We start from the raw sequence: 14,089 nt of genomic DNA, 5'->3' as shown, positions 1-14,089 counted from the left end.
ACTACTACTACTACTACTAATAATAATAATAATAATAATAAAGGCATTAATTTCTAATCTCGTGTGCTTTCTTTATATCTTATATGCGATAACTCTTACGGTCTGAAAAGGTACACGAGTATAAAATAAAGCAAATACCTGATGAATAAATACTTATGCAACTACAAAATAAATATATTTTCAAAACAGTTATATCCATTTTGATTTTTATGTAAACACATTGACTTCTTATAATCAACCATATAAACACGTAATTCATAATAACGGATGTAATCACTTAACATTCCTTGTACATAATGAAACTGTTGTCAGATCAATGGCGTTCCATTAAAGTCACTCGTTGTTATGCATCGCCGACCTTTAATTGTGAAAACACGAAAACACTATATAAAGACCTTTAATTGCGAAAACACGAAAACACTATATAAAGACCTTTAATTGCGAAAACAAGAAAACACTTTACGAAGGAGAGAAATCACGATGCAATAACACGAGATCACGATGCAAGAACGCGTGATCACGATACGAGATCGCGATAATAATATTGAAATATCGCATCGTAATATCGCGATCTTGCATCGTATTCTCACACCTTAGCCTCGTAATATCGCAACCTCGCATCGTGGTTTCGCTTTCTGGCCCTTCTTATTCTAAGGACGATGTATTACTATAGTGATCTCGCGTCGTGTCTTCGTGGTCTTGACTAAGCATCATCATCAATAACATCCTCCTCCTCTTCCTCCTCCTCATTATCATCACGATGATTACTAAATACCTGATGATAAATAAAAAAATATATATTAAAAAAAAAAAGTAATATCCATTTGGATTTTTCAGTTGCACACATTATCTTCTAATGCTCAAGCATAAAAACACGTACATTCATCATAACGTGTGTAGCAGTCTAGCATAGCTCGCGGCAACGTTTTTTAAAAGATTTATAGCAAGAAAGTGTTCAACGAAGCGTGTTGCTCAACTCACAACCTAGTCGTTGACAAGCTTTTATATTATTAATGAAGACGTATACCGACGTATAGCAAAATTTACCACATTCTCATTCAGAAGTACAACTTCTCAATACGTTTATTGTTTGTTTTTCATTTAAGAATGATTTTCTGACACAAATATTTTCGAATTTACGAGCAATTCAGTGAACCTTTATGTTCCAATCAAATACCCAGTCTTGAATATGAATTGATTTATATCGCAGTATTGTACATAACGCTGTTGAAGAATATTTTTATTATATAACATTCTTTAAATTATTTGAATTATTTACATTCAATAAACATTTCAGCGTCAAGTCCGCGAAAGAGCGCAAGCGTTCCCGTCATTAAAGGGGCCTTTTCACAGATTTTGGCATATTTTGAAGTTTGTCATTAAATGCTTTATATTGATAAATGTAAACATTGGATCTTAAAAGCTCCAGTATTATGGCTGTAAGGTGTAATATACACTGAATTAAATATTATACCACCACGTTGGTCATGTTTGTAAAGAAAATAATTGATACTATTGATACATGTAACTCTTTGACAAAACCATATTTTTGTACAACAAACACAGTTCCCAAAAAAGGAATATATCCAAATTAATATTTTAATATTATTTCCGAAATACACTTTTGCGATCCCGTCAATTAAACCAAACACTATATATATATATATCTTAACTCATTTGCAAACTTATTGCAACACGCAAACTTATTGTGTTACTTGTTCAATATCAATGAACATACACGTGTTTAGCACACCCAATATTGCAGGCGATGTTAAAGCTTGTTAAACATCATTCGCCGAACAAAACCATTTTCTTTAAAGATTCGTATCGAATGTGAAAGCATATACATTTGGTAAAGTTATAACAAAGCTCTGTTTTGTGCATTTATTGAACAGCAAATAGAACATCTAGGACACGGAATTTTGTCCAATAATTCCATACATATTTTTAATTATTCTTCTGACATTAACCAAAGATAAGTAAACACGTTTCATCAAAATTGCTACGATACTATTTATAAGCAACCGAAACTAAATACTACAAAATGTTTAAGCATGAATTTGCGTATGAAAAATATTTAGATTGCGTTTATCGTAAGAATCATAAAAATTAGTTATGATTTAAAGCGAGTACATACGATTTTGTCAAATATAAATGAATTTATATAAGATGTGTACAAAACTTGTTATATATATCTTTCCATATAAAATAAAATAAAAATTCAGAAGAACATGTGTTGAAAAAATGCGAAATAATCCAGATATTTAATTCTGAAATCGAAAACGGCTGTACAGTCGAATTCGCCAGCATGTGTATCATTCATGTACGATGTGAATCTAAACTTAGTTTAACGGTTCATTTGAATTCCTGCAACGATATCTATTCAAACGACACACGAACACTTACTCTGGTCCTGATAAAAAGACGATTGCTTCGGTTATTGTAGGAAAATATGTTCGGCACAATCGACTCGGGGCACTAATTTGTCTTTGCTGCATTTTATGAAATTGGTATTTAAAGTATGTTTTTCTTGCCTATGTTGTGTTATTGTAGCATATTTTATCAATTTATTATAATTAAACACATATAAAAAATCGTATATACTCGCTTTAAAAATTAAAAACGTTCAGAGCATCCTTTATATTGTTTTTTCGGCATTTGTTTCTACATCTTTTCTCTCATTACCGTCGTGTAGTAAAGTGTCGGAGAACACTATCCTGATAGTTTCAAATTTTTCGGGGATCCCCGTTGTACATATATGTGTCTTGATCTGAGAAAAATGGGCTTAATTCATGTGCGTAAAGTGTCGTCCCAGATTAGCCTGTGCAGTCCGCACAGGCTAATCAGGGACGACACTTTCCGCTTTTATGGTATTTTTAGTTTCAAGGAAGTCCCTCCTTGCCGAAAATCAAGTTTAGGCGGAAAGTGTCGTCCCTGATTAGCCTGTGCGGACTGCACAGGCTAATCTGGGATGACACTTTACGCACATGCATTATGCCCAGCTTTCACAGAACAAGACACATATTACGTGATCAATATTTATGTTCATAAAAGTTACATCTTCAAATTAACGGTTCAGATAAAAATGTGTGAACATATTGCAGGCTAGAAACTCGGAATGTCTCATAATCCTTTATTATGAATTAACATTTGCTTTGCAACGAAGCGAAGAAGAGCAATTGAACAGATCATTAAAATATCATTAATAATAACTTATCGTATTACTGTTCTAACAGATTAATACACAATCTTACTTTATGTAACGTCTTAATACGTTTTGTAATGTTTAATCATATAAAAGAACAAATGTATAATCATATGTGAGATTATCTAAATCCCTTAAAGCTTAATCGTTGATAAAAGTATCTTAAATACTTAATGTTATTCTGATATAAAAGTAAATACGAACTTTGTACAAAATGTTATATATACAAATATCTAGACGAATGTAGGAACTCTCTGATGTTAATGTATGCAAGCGTCTTAGTGCCGCTCTAAGACGCTTGCATACATTGAGTGCATAATCTGATGTAAATGTATAAAACAATAAATATCATAATCAGATAAAAAAAGTACCTGCACTAGGCACTAGGAAATAGCTAATCGGACTGAGTAAAGCAGACATATACGTATCGACCAGTATAAAACACATCAAACAAGTAGATTCTGGCAGACAAGCTAAGGCAATTTTCGATCAACAATCTTGATTTGATTTGCCATAAATAAGAAATATAGTTCGTTTTGTTCAGAATCTTAACGTTTTCAAGATAGCGATAAAGAAGTAAACATATTATTTGCGACTCAAACCGCCTGACTGAATGGACGCACTCAAACGGTCACACTACATACCACGTTACGGTTCCCAGATATTGTGTCAGTGACGAACGTTTTCAATACGAAATTATTCAAATAAATTCACCGCCAGTAAAAAAACAACAAATTGTTTTGTTTGACATAATCTACAATTTCCTTTATATCCCATCTTAATATATATTGCTCATTTTGTGTAAAGAGATGTACTCGTGTATTTGAGGATAAGAAATAGTGAATCGTGTTACTTGAGCTTTCGTTCTTTCGAACACAAAACGCGTTTCTTATGAGTTTTGTTAGAAAGTAGCACGTGTATTTAGTAGTTTGTACGTTGACAGCTCTGCCACAAGGATGATACAGATGGCATCACGACAACGTCCTCAGAGAGGTGGCTTTAAAAAGAAAGGTAAAGGAAACGCGACAAAATATAATTAAATACTTTAAACCGAGCGAAACTGCACCGAGATAGCCGACACAGAAAACATCAATAATCAACAACACAACGAGATGTAGCACGAAGGTTGACTTTGACAAGAAGCTGGTCTTCCAACGTATCGCACAGTCCAACCTCAGGCCCGACATCGTTCTGTGGTAAGAGGCGGTAAAACGACTCATCGTGATCGAGTTGACCGTACCTTGGGAAACCAGATGTGAAGAGGCCTTCGAGAGAAAAACAAATACACAGAGCTGCAAGAAGCATGCAACCAAAGAGGCTGGTATATTTGGTTGTTCCCCATAGATGTAGGCGCTAGAGAGTTTTGCGCACAATCCGTGTGCCGACTTATGTCAGCAGTCGGGTCTACTGGCAGGGATAGGCGACATATTTTACCGGAAACTAAGCAAAGCTACCGGGTAGTCGTCAAGCTGGTTGTGGCTATGGCGATAGGAGGCAACTTGGACAACGTAGATATAGAGAATAATAGGTTGGTGACGTGGATGGAGAATGGTTATCTGGCAAGTCGGAGGAAGTTATCGGGTGAGCCAAAGGCGAACCCGATAAGATCCTACGACGAGCCAGATAACCATTCTCCATCCACGTCAACAACCTATTATTCTATTTATCCTGTCACATTTACAACATTAGTTTAAATGTTTCTAAAATATATAGTTTTCCAGTATTTTGTGTTTAAATATTTAATATGGGAAAAAACACGCCGCAGCAAAAACATTGTGACGTCACGTCTTGCAAAACGCTTAGGCTAGCTTCCGTCTTGTTAAACAACACAGAAATCGAGTCAATCGTTATTAATTCAATACACAAAGACGAAATTATGCTGTTAAAATAATATTTTTTTAAACAGTACTTTACACGTATGTTGTAATTTTTTTAATTGAAAACAAGTAAATTGTATAAATAGAAAATAGTACAGGCGTGCGCATGCGCGGACAGCAACTGACGGATATTCGAGGTCACGTGGTCATCTAGCCTAATATCTTTTGGGATATTAGGTTACCTGGTTATCGTGCTGATTTAAAGGCATGTGACAGGATAAATATCGACATTCAAACCGTAGCTACGGTGGCACCACCCTCCCCAGTTGTCCATGATTTAGGAGCAAAACATTGAGACGGAGTGACTCCATGCTGATGATGAATATCGATAGGCAATCCACACCAACCACAACTGAGTATACAGTAGTTTCTCGGGTGGGTGTGTAATTGTACTCATCTAAAACTGATAAAACTGTGTATCTTTTAATTTTCAACGAATGAATATGTATAGTGAATACAATAATCTTTTTTATTACCCCTTATATGGTAAGACTAAAATATACAGACGAACCCTTAAAGGGGCCTTAACACGTTTTGGTTAATTGACAAAATTGAAAAAAGTTGTTTCATTTTCGCAAATTTTCGTTTAATTTTTTATATTTGTGAGGAAACCTTAATACTGAACATTAACTATGCTCTAAAATAGCCTTTATATGCATCTTTTGACGATTTAAAAAACCTGAAAATTATCAAGCGTTGCAACGCAAAACGATTGAATAATTTGGAGAGGTCTGTTGTTGTCGTTATTGTTTGTAAAACTACGAGGATCGCTTATATTAAGTATAAAATACATATGTAAATCTATAAGGAAGGAAGGCCGAGTGGTCTAATGCGTTGACTTTTTACTCCAGGACTCCTTGGGGTCAGTGGTTCGAGTCCTGCTCAGGTTAACCTTTTTTTTCTTTTTTTTTTTAATTTTATTCTTGTTTTTTTACTGAAGCTTTTAAGATCCAATGTTTACATTCATCAATATAAAGCATTTAATGACAAACATCAAGACATGCCAAAATCTGTGAAAAGGCCCCTTTAAATAGCGATGGTTAATTTTCTACATTAAAATAAATTGTAAGAAACTATAACCTGAACATTTAATTTATATGATAGTTAAGTATACTAAAGGCCATATTTACGTAATTCAAAGCGGATAATATAAAAGAAACGGACAGAACAGAATACAAAATGGAAACACTTTTTATACCACCATCAATTAAAGTACTCTTACGCCCAGATTCCAGTGCTAAATCCAATGAATAGCCTGCTAAAATAACTGAAATTGAAACCACAATTTAAAAAATATGGCGTGGTTACGGACTTCACATGCTAATGTAGAAAGGCACATGCATTAAACCCCTTTTTCACAGAACACGTTCCATTTGTATTTATTCTCTATTAACCCTGTTAATCCAATTACGTTTTTTTACATTCTTAATTATCAGAATATGCATGTCATAAAAACCTGTTTGAATATATACCTGAAACACTTACGTAACGTTTGAGCATTGAAGCAGTCAAAGTCAAATTGAGTGCGAAACTGGAGTAAAAGATAATCAAAGTACTGACAGTACTGGTGTGACGATGCTTTTGAAGAGGATTGACATAAAAGCATCTATTTAAGTTTATCTACATCACCACAATTGTGTATGTGGGTACGAAAATTTTGGGTAGGAAAAAAAAGTGTTAGAAAATTTTGGGTACTAAAATTTTGTTAAAAAAAATTGGGTACGAAAAAAATTTGGTTACGAAAATAAATTTGGGTAGTAAAAAAAATTGGGTGCGAAAAAATATTTGGGTACGAGCACAAATTTGGGTATGAAACAAAAAATTGGGTACGAAAAAAATTAGGTACGAAAAATGTAGGCTACGAAAAAAGAATCGGGGGTACGGGGAAGTAGTACCCGTGGGGAACTTGATCCATTCAGCGAAACTGGGAGGCGGGTTGCATTCTCGATCAAATATAACAAGAAGTATCTTTAAAAAAGATATTCGACGTGTATTTTCTGTACCACTTATCTTAAAAAAAACGTTATGTTACAGTAAAACGTTTGTGGGTTATAACATAACGTTTCAGCATATAAATTCAAAACTTGACATGCTCTTTAATTACACAATGCTCTTTAATTTGACATGTATATCATACCAAACTTTATATTTCGTTGTTTCCTTTCCTAAGTTAATGATGCTATGTGTTCGGACGTGATTTCACATGCCAATGTGCATGAACATATAATTTTTCTCTTTTGAGTATTGTTTTATTCTCTAATTCAATAAGCTTAGGCATGTTTGTTCGTTAAGTACGGCAATAATTTCATGATGATTCCCGAAAGTAGGTATGAGCACATAGTCGTAAGAGCACTTGAATACGCGAGTTCGCCCATAAACACATAGTAAGGTCAACTAAATCTCCGCGATATGACCTAATATGTGTTTAAATCAGCAAACAATATCCAACAAATGAATGCATTATCAAACATAGTATGTGCACTGATGTGGCTCTGTAATTTCTGTTTGAAAAGTTTATTAAATATGCAAAATGAGAAAGCACGCATTAGAGCTAGTTTCACAGATGTCAAACGGCTATTATGCTGTTTATATACCATAGTCGCTACAACGTTTACAAATGGCAGGTTCGAAATAATTCGTTTTCTATACACTCATGATCGCGTTGAAAGTCAATTATACACGTTTTAATTTGCAATTTATTTACTGAATCACGACAAATGTCAATTACAATACAGAAAATGCATAGTTGTGTCATTGATCTATAAACATATAATGAATTGAATATAACTGATTTAAAATTAACGTGTTCAAACTATTATTAAATCTTTTCCCCAGAATATGCTGTCCTATTTATAGCTGAGCTTCCAATACCTTTATCAATGATAATCAGCGAGGTATGCCGATTAGAAAAATCGAGCTATCTCAATCTTTTACTCGGTCTTTTACATAGGTCGCCATTGTGAAGAATATTTTCATGGTATGATAACTTGGACGAGCTGCTTTGCAGCATCGTCAAAAAGCTATTATTTTACTTAGCCCGAATCTAAAACATCATATTTAGAAAAACAATGGTCTTCAGTAATGATATACTGAATATTCTTGAGCAAATATGGAATCGCATCACATTTTCGTGATGCTAGTGTACGTGTATACTATTCAAGTTATGAGAGTTTAGCATGTCATTTGTTATCTTATTGCCAATTGTTGAACGAATACATAACACACACTGTTGTCGCTGATTTAAATAAAACGAGTTAAGTTCTAAAAAATATTCATTGTAAGAACAATTGTTTGCAAATGGAATACATGTATGTTGCAATATATGATTCAAAATAAATAAAACGCGAAATACCGGTACGCCGTACTGCAATATAAACACATGAACTAGGATTCTCTGAAATAGAAATCAACAACAACAGCAGCACCAACGGTACAACAACATCATACATTCAGCAGCACTAGGCATGAACAACAAAACCTTGCCGAATCAGATACATGTGATATGAAAACCAAAATAGTATATTATAATTAAGATATTACTTTATAATATATTTTAATAACATATACAAACACATCTTATTTGCTGTATATTTTAATTTGTTTATCTTAATACATGATGCTGTAGTCCTTTTTCACAAAGGTTGCGATATTTGAGTTATTATTGGGTTTTCTTGTCTTCTTAATGGTTCAAACGTAGTAAACACCAACTGTTTTAGTATAAATAGCAATATTTGCAATATTCGTACTGTAGAGTATATGGTTTAAACATATTGTACAGCAAATGCACATTTACACTTAGATCACGATCTCTGAAAATGCATGCGAACGGAAGATACAATCTTATTTGGTTGTTTTTCATCAGTGCTATGTACATGCAAGTATGTAATATTCAAGATAGTTACAATCATGTGTTAGAAAGATGAAAGGATATTCTGAAATAGATAATTAGATAGAAACACGTGATACAACATGATAATTTATTGCATGGCATTACATTGAACAACATCCTCATACATATACTATATATATCATTTGCATATCGATTTGTAATTATGATTAAGTTTGAATAAATAATATATTCAGATAATGTCTAAATTTACATAAAAGCCTAATGGCTAATGTCCGAAACACGTGATCTAAATTGAAACACACATGCATAACATAATGCGACTAAATATTTATGTATTCGCGGTCGGCTGTTTGGAGAGGATGAAGGCCATATTAATTGGTCTCTTGTTTGTGACTTCATCCGCGATCCCGTTGAAAGAATGTGAGTATGCTGTGTGCTTTAATTACACGGACATAACGTCAAATTGAACAATTATATTTGGATATTTAAAACGATAAGAAGCCAATGGAATTTTATTTCATATTTTAAATAGTATTTAGAAAATAGGTGAAGGTGCGATAATATTAAAATATTATTATGTACACTGTAAGTAACTGATGGTGTATGGGATATACAGCCTCAGTAGTTTCATACCATACGAGAGCGAAGCGATTATATCTCAACCGACTACTAGATTACTCGGGGTGTATGGAAATTACTCCGGGTGTGTGGAAATTACACCATGGGCACGTGCCCGCTCTAAGCCAATCGGATTAGGTCATTTTTGTAGGAGGTGAGATAAAATAAACGAGTAGTTTATTAAAAATATTTTATATATTAAAATCAACGGGCATTTACGTTTCGTCATAAAATAGATGATATTTCGTAGATTATGAGCTACTTAGTTATTTGTTATTCATTTTTTGGCTATCAATAGCATAACATACTTACATTTTAGGACGATAAAATGTATAGTAAACTGTTTTCTTTGGGGACAGTTTTAACCGCTAAATGCCTTGTTAGTTCACCACCTCCAATTAAAGTTAAATAGCGGCATGAGTGCATTAATAGTTAACATTAATAGTTATCAAATGGATAATGATAAAAATAATGATAATATGTCGCCGTAGCGTATTGTACATGGTGTCCGCCTAGTGACCGAGAGGTCACGGGTTTGATCCACATTATCGGAGCGTTCGTTTCAGACAACAATTACTTTTTTCTACCCAGAAAAGTTCCCAGTGATCCTTAGGCTTTCGATGAAATCGATATAAAATAAATAGCTTTCAACCAAGTTTAAAGTCTGATGATTACACCATACTTAAGGAAACATCAAATATTGGCGTGTTCGTATGCGTATTTTATGATGATGCTCATATAGAATATTGTAAGGAAGCTTTTTAAAACGCGGCATTCCGTTTGTTTCATTAATTAGATGTGTTAGTAAATTAACCGTTTTTTAATTACTTATTATCCATTAACACCTATATTGAACGATAAGAATGGTTTGAGGAAAAAAATTGCAATGTTGTTCACGCTAATAACATCTTGGTTTTCTGGACATGTTTAAAAACACAATTATAAGTTTCAGTTTCTCTATTAGTTAGTGTAGGGCTCTTCATAATGAAGTTAGTGCTAATGTGCATGCGTGAGGTATGGCGGCTGAAAAAATTGAGAGGTGAAAACAATGTTAAAAAGTTGATTTATAAATCTATAACACTGTACAATTTGGATTAAATGTCGTGAAAATAAAAGTAAATCATATATACATGACTCAAAAAAACTTTCTGATGACAAAAAAGCGTACAAGATCAAAACAATCGCCGAGTGATCAACACCAAAGCCTTGACAAACGGAGGGAACGCAAACGTAAACAAAAACAAACTATGGCATGTGCAAACGGACAGAGCTGTAGTATCAAAAACAGTCAATTGGAAGGACCGCAAACCCCGTTAAGCCAGGTTAGTAACCCAAGCTACTTATATCAACCAAATATGAGTTTTGCTGTGAACCCTTTCCAGCCATGTGGTACGGTATCCCCGGGGGTCCTGGTGAACGGACAACCAACGCCCACATAACCAGGTATTATAAACAATGACCTTATTGCAACGCTAATTAAACGATTGGATAACATAAATAGTAAACTTTCTCGACTGGATTCCATTCTAACAACTGTAAACAGTTTAAAATGTCGCATGCAAAACATGGAAAAAGCTATCAGTGACCTACAAACCAAAGTGCGTGACATTGAAATGAGTCGAGAATCTGAAAGCCAAACCATGCCAGATATAAATAGCAAACACAAATTCGTTTCGTAAACATTATGAAAATCACAAACACAATGGAGATGATCACTCAGAAATTGTTAACAACTTACAAAATAAAATACAGGACGTGAAGTGTTGCAGTATGCACGACAATCTTTTATTCCACAATCCACCAGAAGAAAAGAGAACAACTGAGAACAAAAACTATTAACATTCATTAAATAAAAACTCAACATTGAGGAACAAGAAGTCCGGCTGCAAAGAGCTCATCGTATGAGCCCGTTCGACCCAAACAAGACAAGGCTGATTGTCGCCAAATTCAGTGAATATCCGGTTCGGGAAAACGTGCGACGAGAGGCAAACAAACTTAAGAGAACAAACTTTAGGATCTCGGACCAGTTCCCAAAAGAAGTCGTCGAAAAGTACCGGCAACTGGTACCCATGCAGGCACGGATTGACGGGAAGGAAGCATGTATCAGGATGGACAAACTTTACATTAGCAAGAAACTCTACCGTGGACTGTGCTATGTCATAAGTGAGAGTGTTCAAAACTGCCTGTCATGGAAAGTAGAAGGACTTACACCCGACAAAAAGAAGTCAACTGATTATGTTAATTTTCTTTGTGAGTATGATATAATATACCTTATAGAATCATGGACAAATAGAAATTCTAACATTGAAATTGAGGAATACTCAAACCCGATTCATTCCTTTCGTAAATATCAAAATCGCCGTGCAAAACGACCAAGTGGTGGCCGTATTGTTAATATAAAAACTAGTATAAGAAAGGGTGTAACTCTAGCTCAAAATACAATCGACTGTATTTTCTGGGTTAAACTCGATAAGATTGTTTTCAATTTAGATGGTGATATATATTTGTTTGACATATATTGCCCCAGAATCATCTACTGTTCATACCATGTATAATGTAGAGTTTCTTTCCCAACTAGAGCAAGATATTATATTGTTTAATGATCGTCGGAAAATATTTTTAGCTGGTGACCTTAATTGTAGAACCGGTAGTAAACCAGATTATAGCCAATTTGATCCAAACAAATGTGATGATGACGTAATTGCCATCGACACACGCACGTCTCGGATTTCTCGTGATACCACTTCAAATCGATTCGGTGATTGTTAACTTGATATGTGTAAAGCGACAAATCAGCTGATAATTAACGGTCGATGGCCGGGTGACGGGCGAAATTTCACATGCATGGACCATAACGGTACAAGCATTGTAGATTATTTGCTTGCACACCGTAAAAATTCTGATTTGCTTGACACATTTGCAATTGGTGATTTTTCGCCATTCTAAAATCATTCGCCTCTATTCTTATTGTTGAAAGTTAATACTGTGTTTAGGAGCATCACTGGAAATGGTAAATCGAAGTTTTATAAAGTTGATAACACATATAGAAAATCGTTTGAAAGTGATATAACAAATAATTTAGATACCCTAATAAATGATTTAAAGTTAAACTCTAACGTCGGTAGTTAGGATTTTTTTATGTAAAAACGGTCAAACATATTTTGAAAAGAAACATGTTGTAATCGAAAACCATGTTTTCAAGAGGTAATTAACTTTGAACAGTGGTTTGACGACAAATGTAAACGTAAATATGGCTCATATAAACAAGCAGTTAAACAATTTGACAATACCCTATCGGACACTGACAGAGAGGAACTACATAATAAGAAAAAGAGATTATAAATATCAATGTCGAAAGTCAAAAAATTCGTATAATAATTCCCGCTTTCGAAAGATGAATGATCTAAGGCGAATGTCACCGAAAGAATTTAGGAAATTGTTAAATCGCGACAACAATCTACCGCTGGAGATGCTATTTCAAACGTATTTCAAACGTAGAATTTAACAATTATATATGTTCTCTCATGTCTGGTGGCGATACACAAATAAATGATGATTTTCCTAACTTAATTTATCAGTTTGATAATGATCATGACTTTAGTCCGACATTTGAATCTCTAGATATCCCAATCTCAGACACAGAAATTCTAAAAACTATTAAAAAAAAGCTTGGTATGAATAAATCACCTGTAATCGACAATGTTCTATACGAATATTTCAAGGTATGTGTACCACAAACAATCCGTCCGCTAAACACATTTTTCATTCACATATTGAACTGATTAGTCCTTTTCATAAGAAATGTGACCAGTCCGACCCAAATAATTATAGGGGGGTCACACTAACAAGCTGTCTGTATGCCCCCGGTAGGGTGGCATATAGCATTTGAACTGTCTGTCCGCCCGTCCGTCCGTCCGAAAACTTTTACATTGGTCATAACTTTTTCAATATTGAATTTAATATTTGGCATGCATGTGTATCTCATGGAGCTGCACATTTTGAGTGGTGAAAGGTCAAGGTCATCATTCAAGGTCGAACAAACAAATCCAAGTGAAGTAACAAGCTTTAAAGAGAGATAATTTATATTTATCATTTGGCACTTAAAGATCATTTTTACCTGGGAAGTAATATTTTTTATTACATCCCTTTAAAAATATTACTTCCCTTGTAAAAATAATCTGTACCTGCCAAATGAAAATAAAATTAAAGTCGCGCAATAGGGGGCATTGTGTTTCTGACGAACACATCTCTTGTTCTACATTATTTACAATAGTTTTGAACTAGCGACTGAAGTCATGGGCAGAAGAAAATTCGGTTTGAATGGATGCCCAATTCAAAATTAATTATGGTTGTATAGACCCAGTGTTAATTTTACACTCTATAGTACAGAGACAAATACATAATAAGAAAAAATAGATTGATGCTTTGTTGATTATCGGAAAGCATATGGCTGTATAGATAGGAACAGACTTTGGTACAAGCTGATAAAGTCAGGAATTGACGGAAAATTACTATCCGTTTTACGGTCAATGTATGGTG

At 34.1% G+C, this 14,089-nt stretch overlaps 1 protein-coding gene across 3 annotated transcripts in view; it reads right to left on the bottom strand.

Annotated features, from left to right (window-relative positions):
- The window catches only part of LOC127831985 (uncharacterized), a 63,683-nt gene that overhangs the window by 23,421 nt on the left and 26,173 nt on the right, over positions 1–14,089 (bottom strand). For all 3 annotated transcript variants that reach the window (XR_008026601.1, XR_008026602.1, XM_052357111.1), the window contains exon 2: positions 669–775. Coding sequence is in view for 1 of the 3 variants with exons in the window: in XM_052357111.1 (XP_052213071.1) it covers positions 669–756 (88 nt within the window). In the remaining 2 variants the exon portion in view is untranslated. The remainder of the gene's footprint in view (positions 1–668; positions 776–14,089) is intronic.

This window comes from Dreissena polymorpha, chromosome 5, assembly GCF_020536995.1.
Source record: "Dreissena polymorpha isolate Duluth1 chromosome 5, UMN_Dpol_1.0, whole genome shotgun sequence".
Classification (NCBI taxonomy): domain Eukaryota; kingdom Metazoa; phylum Mollusca; class Bivalvia; order Myida; family Dreissenidae; genus Dreissena; species Dreissena polymorpha.
Note: the sequence above shows the minus strand (reverse complement) of the source record. Positions and strands in the feature narration are given on the sequence as shown.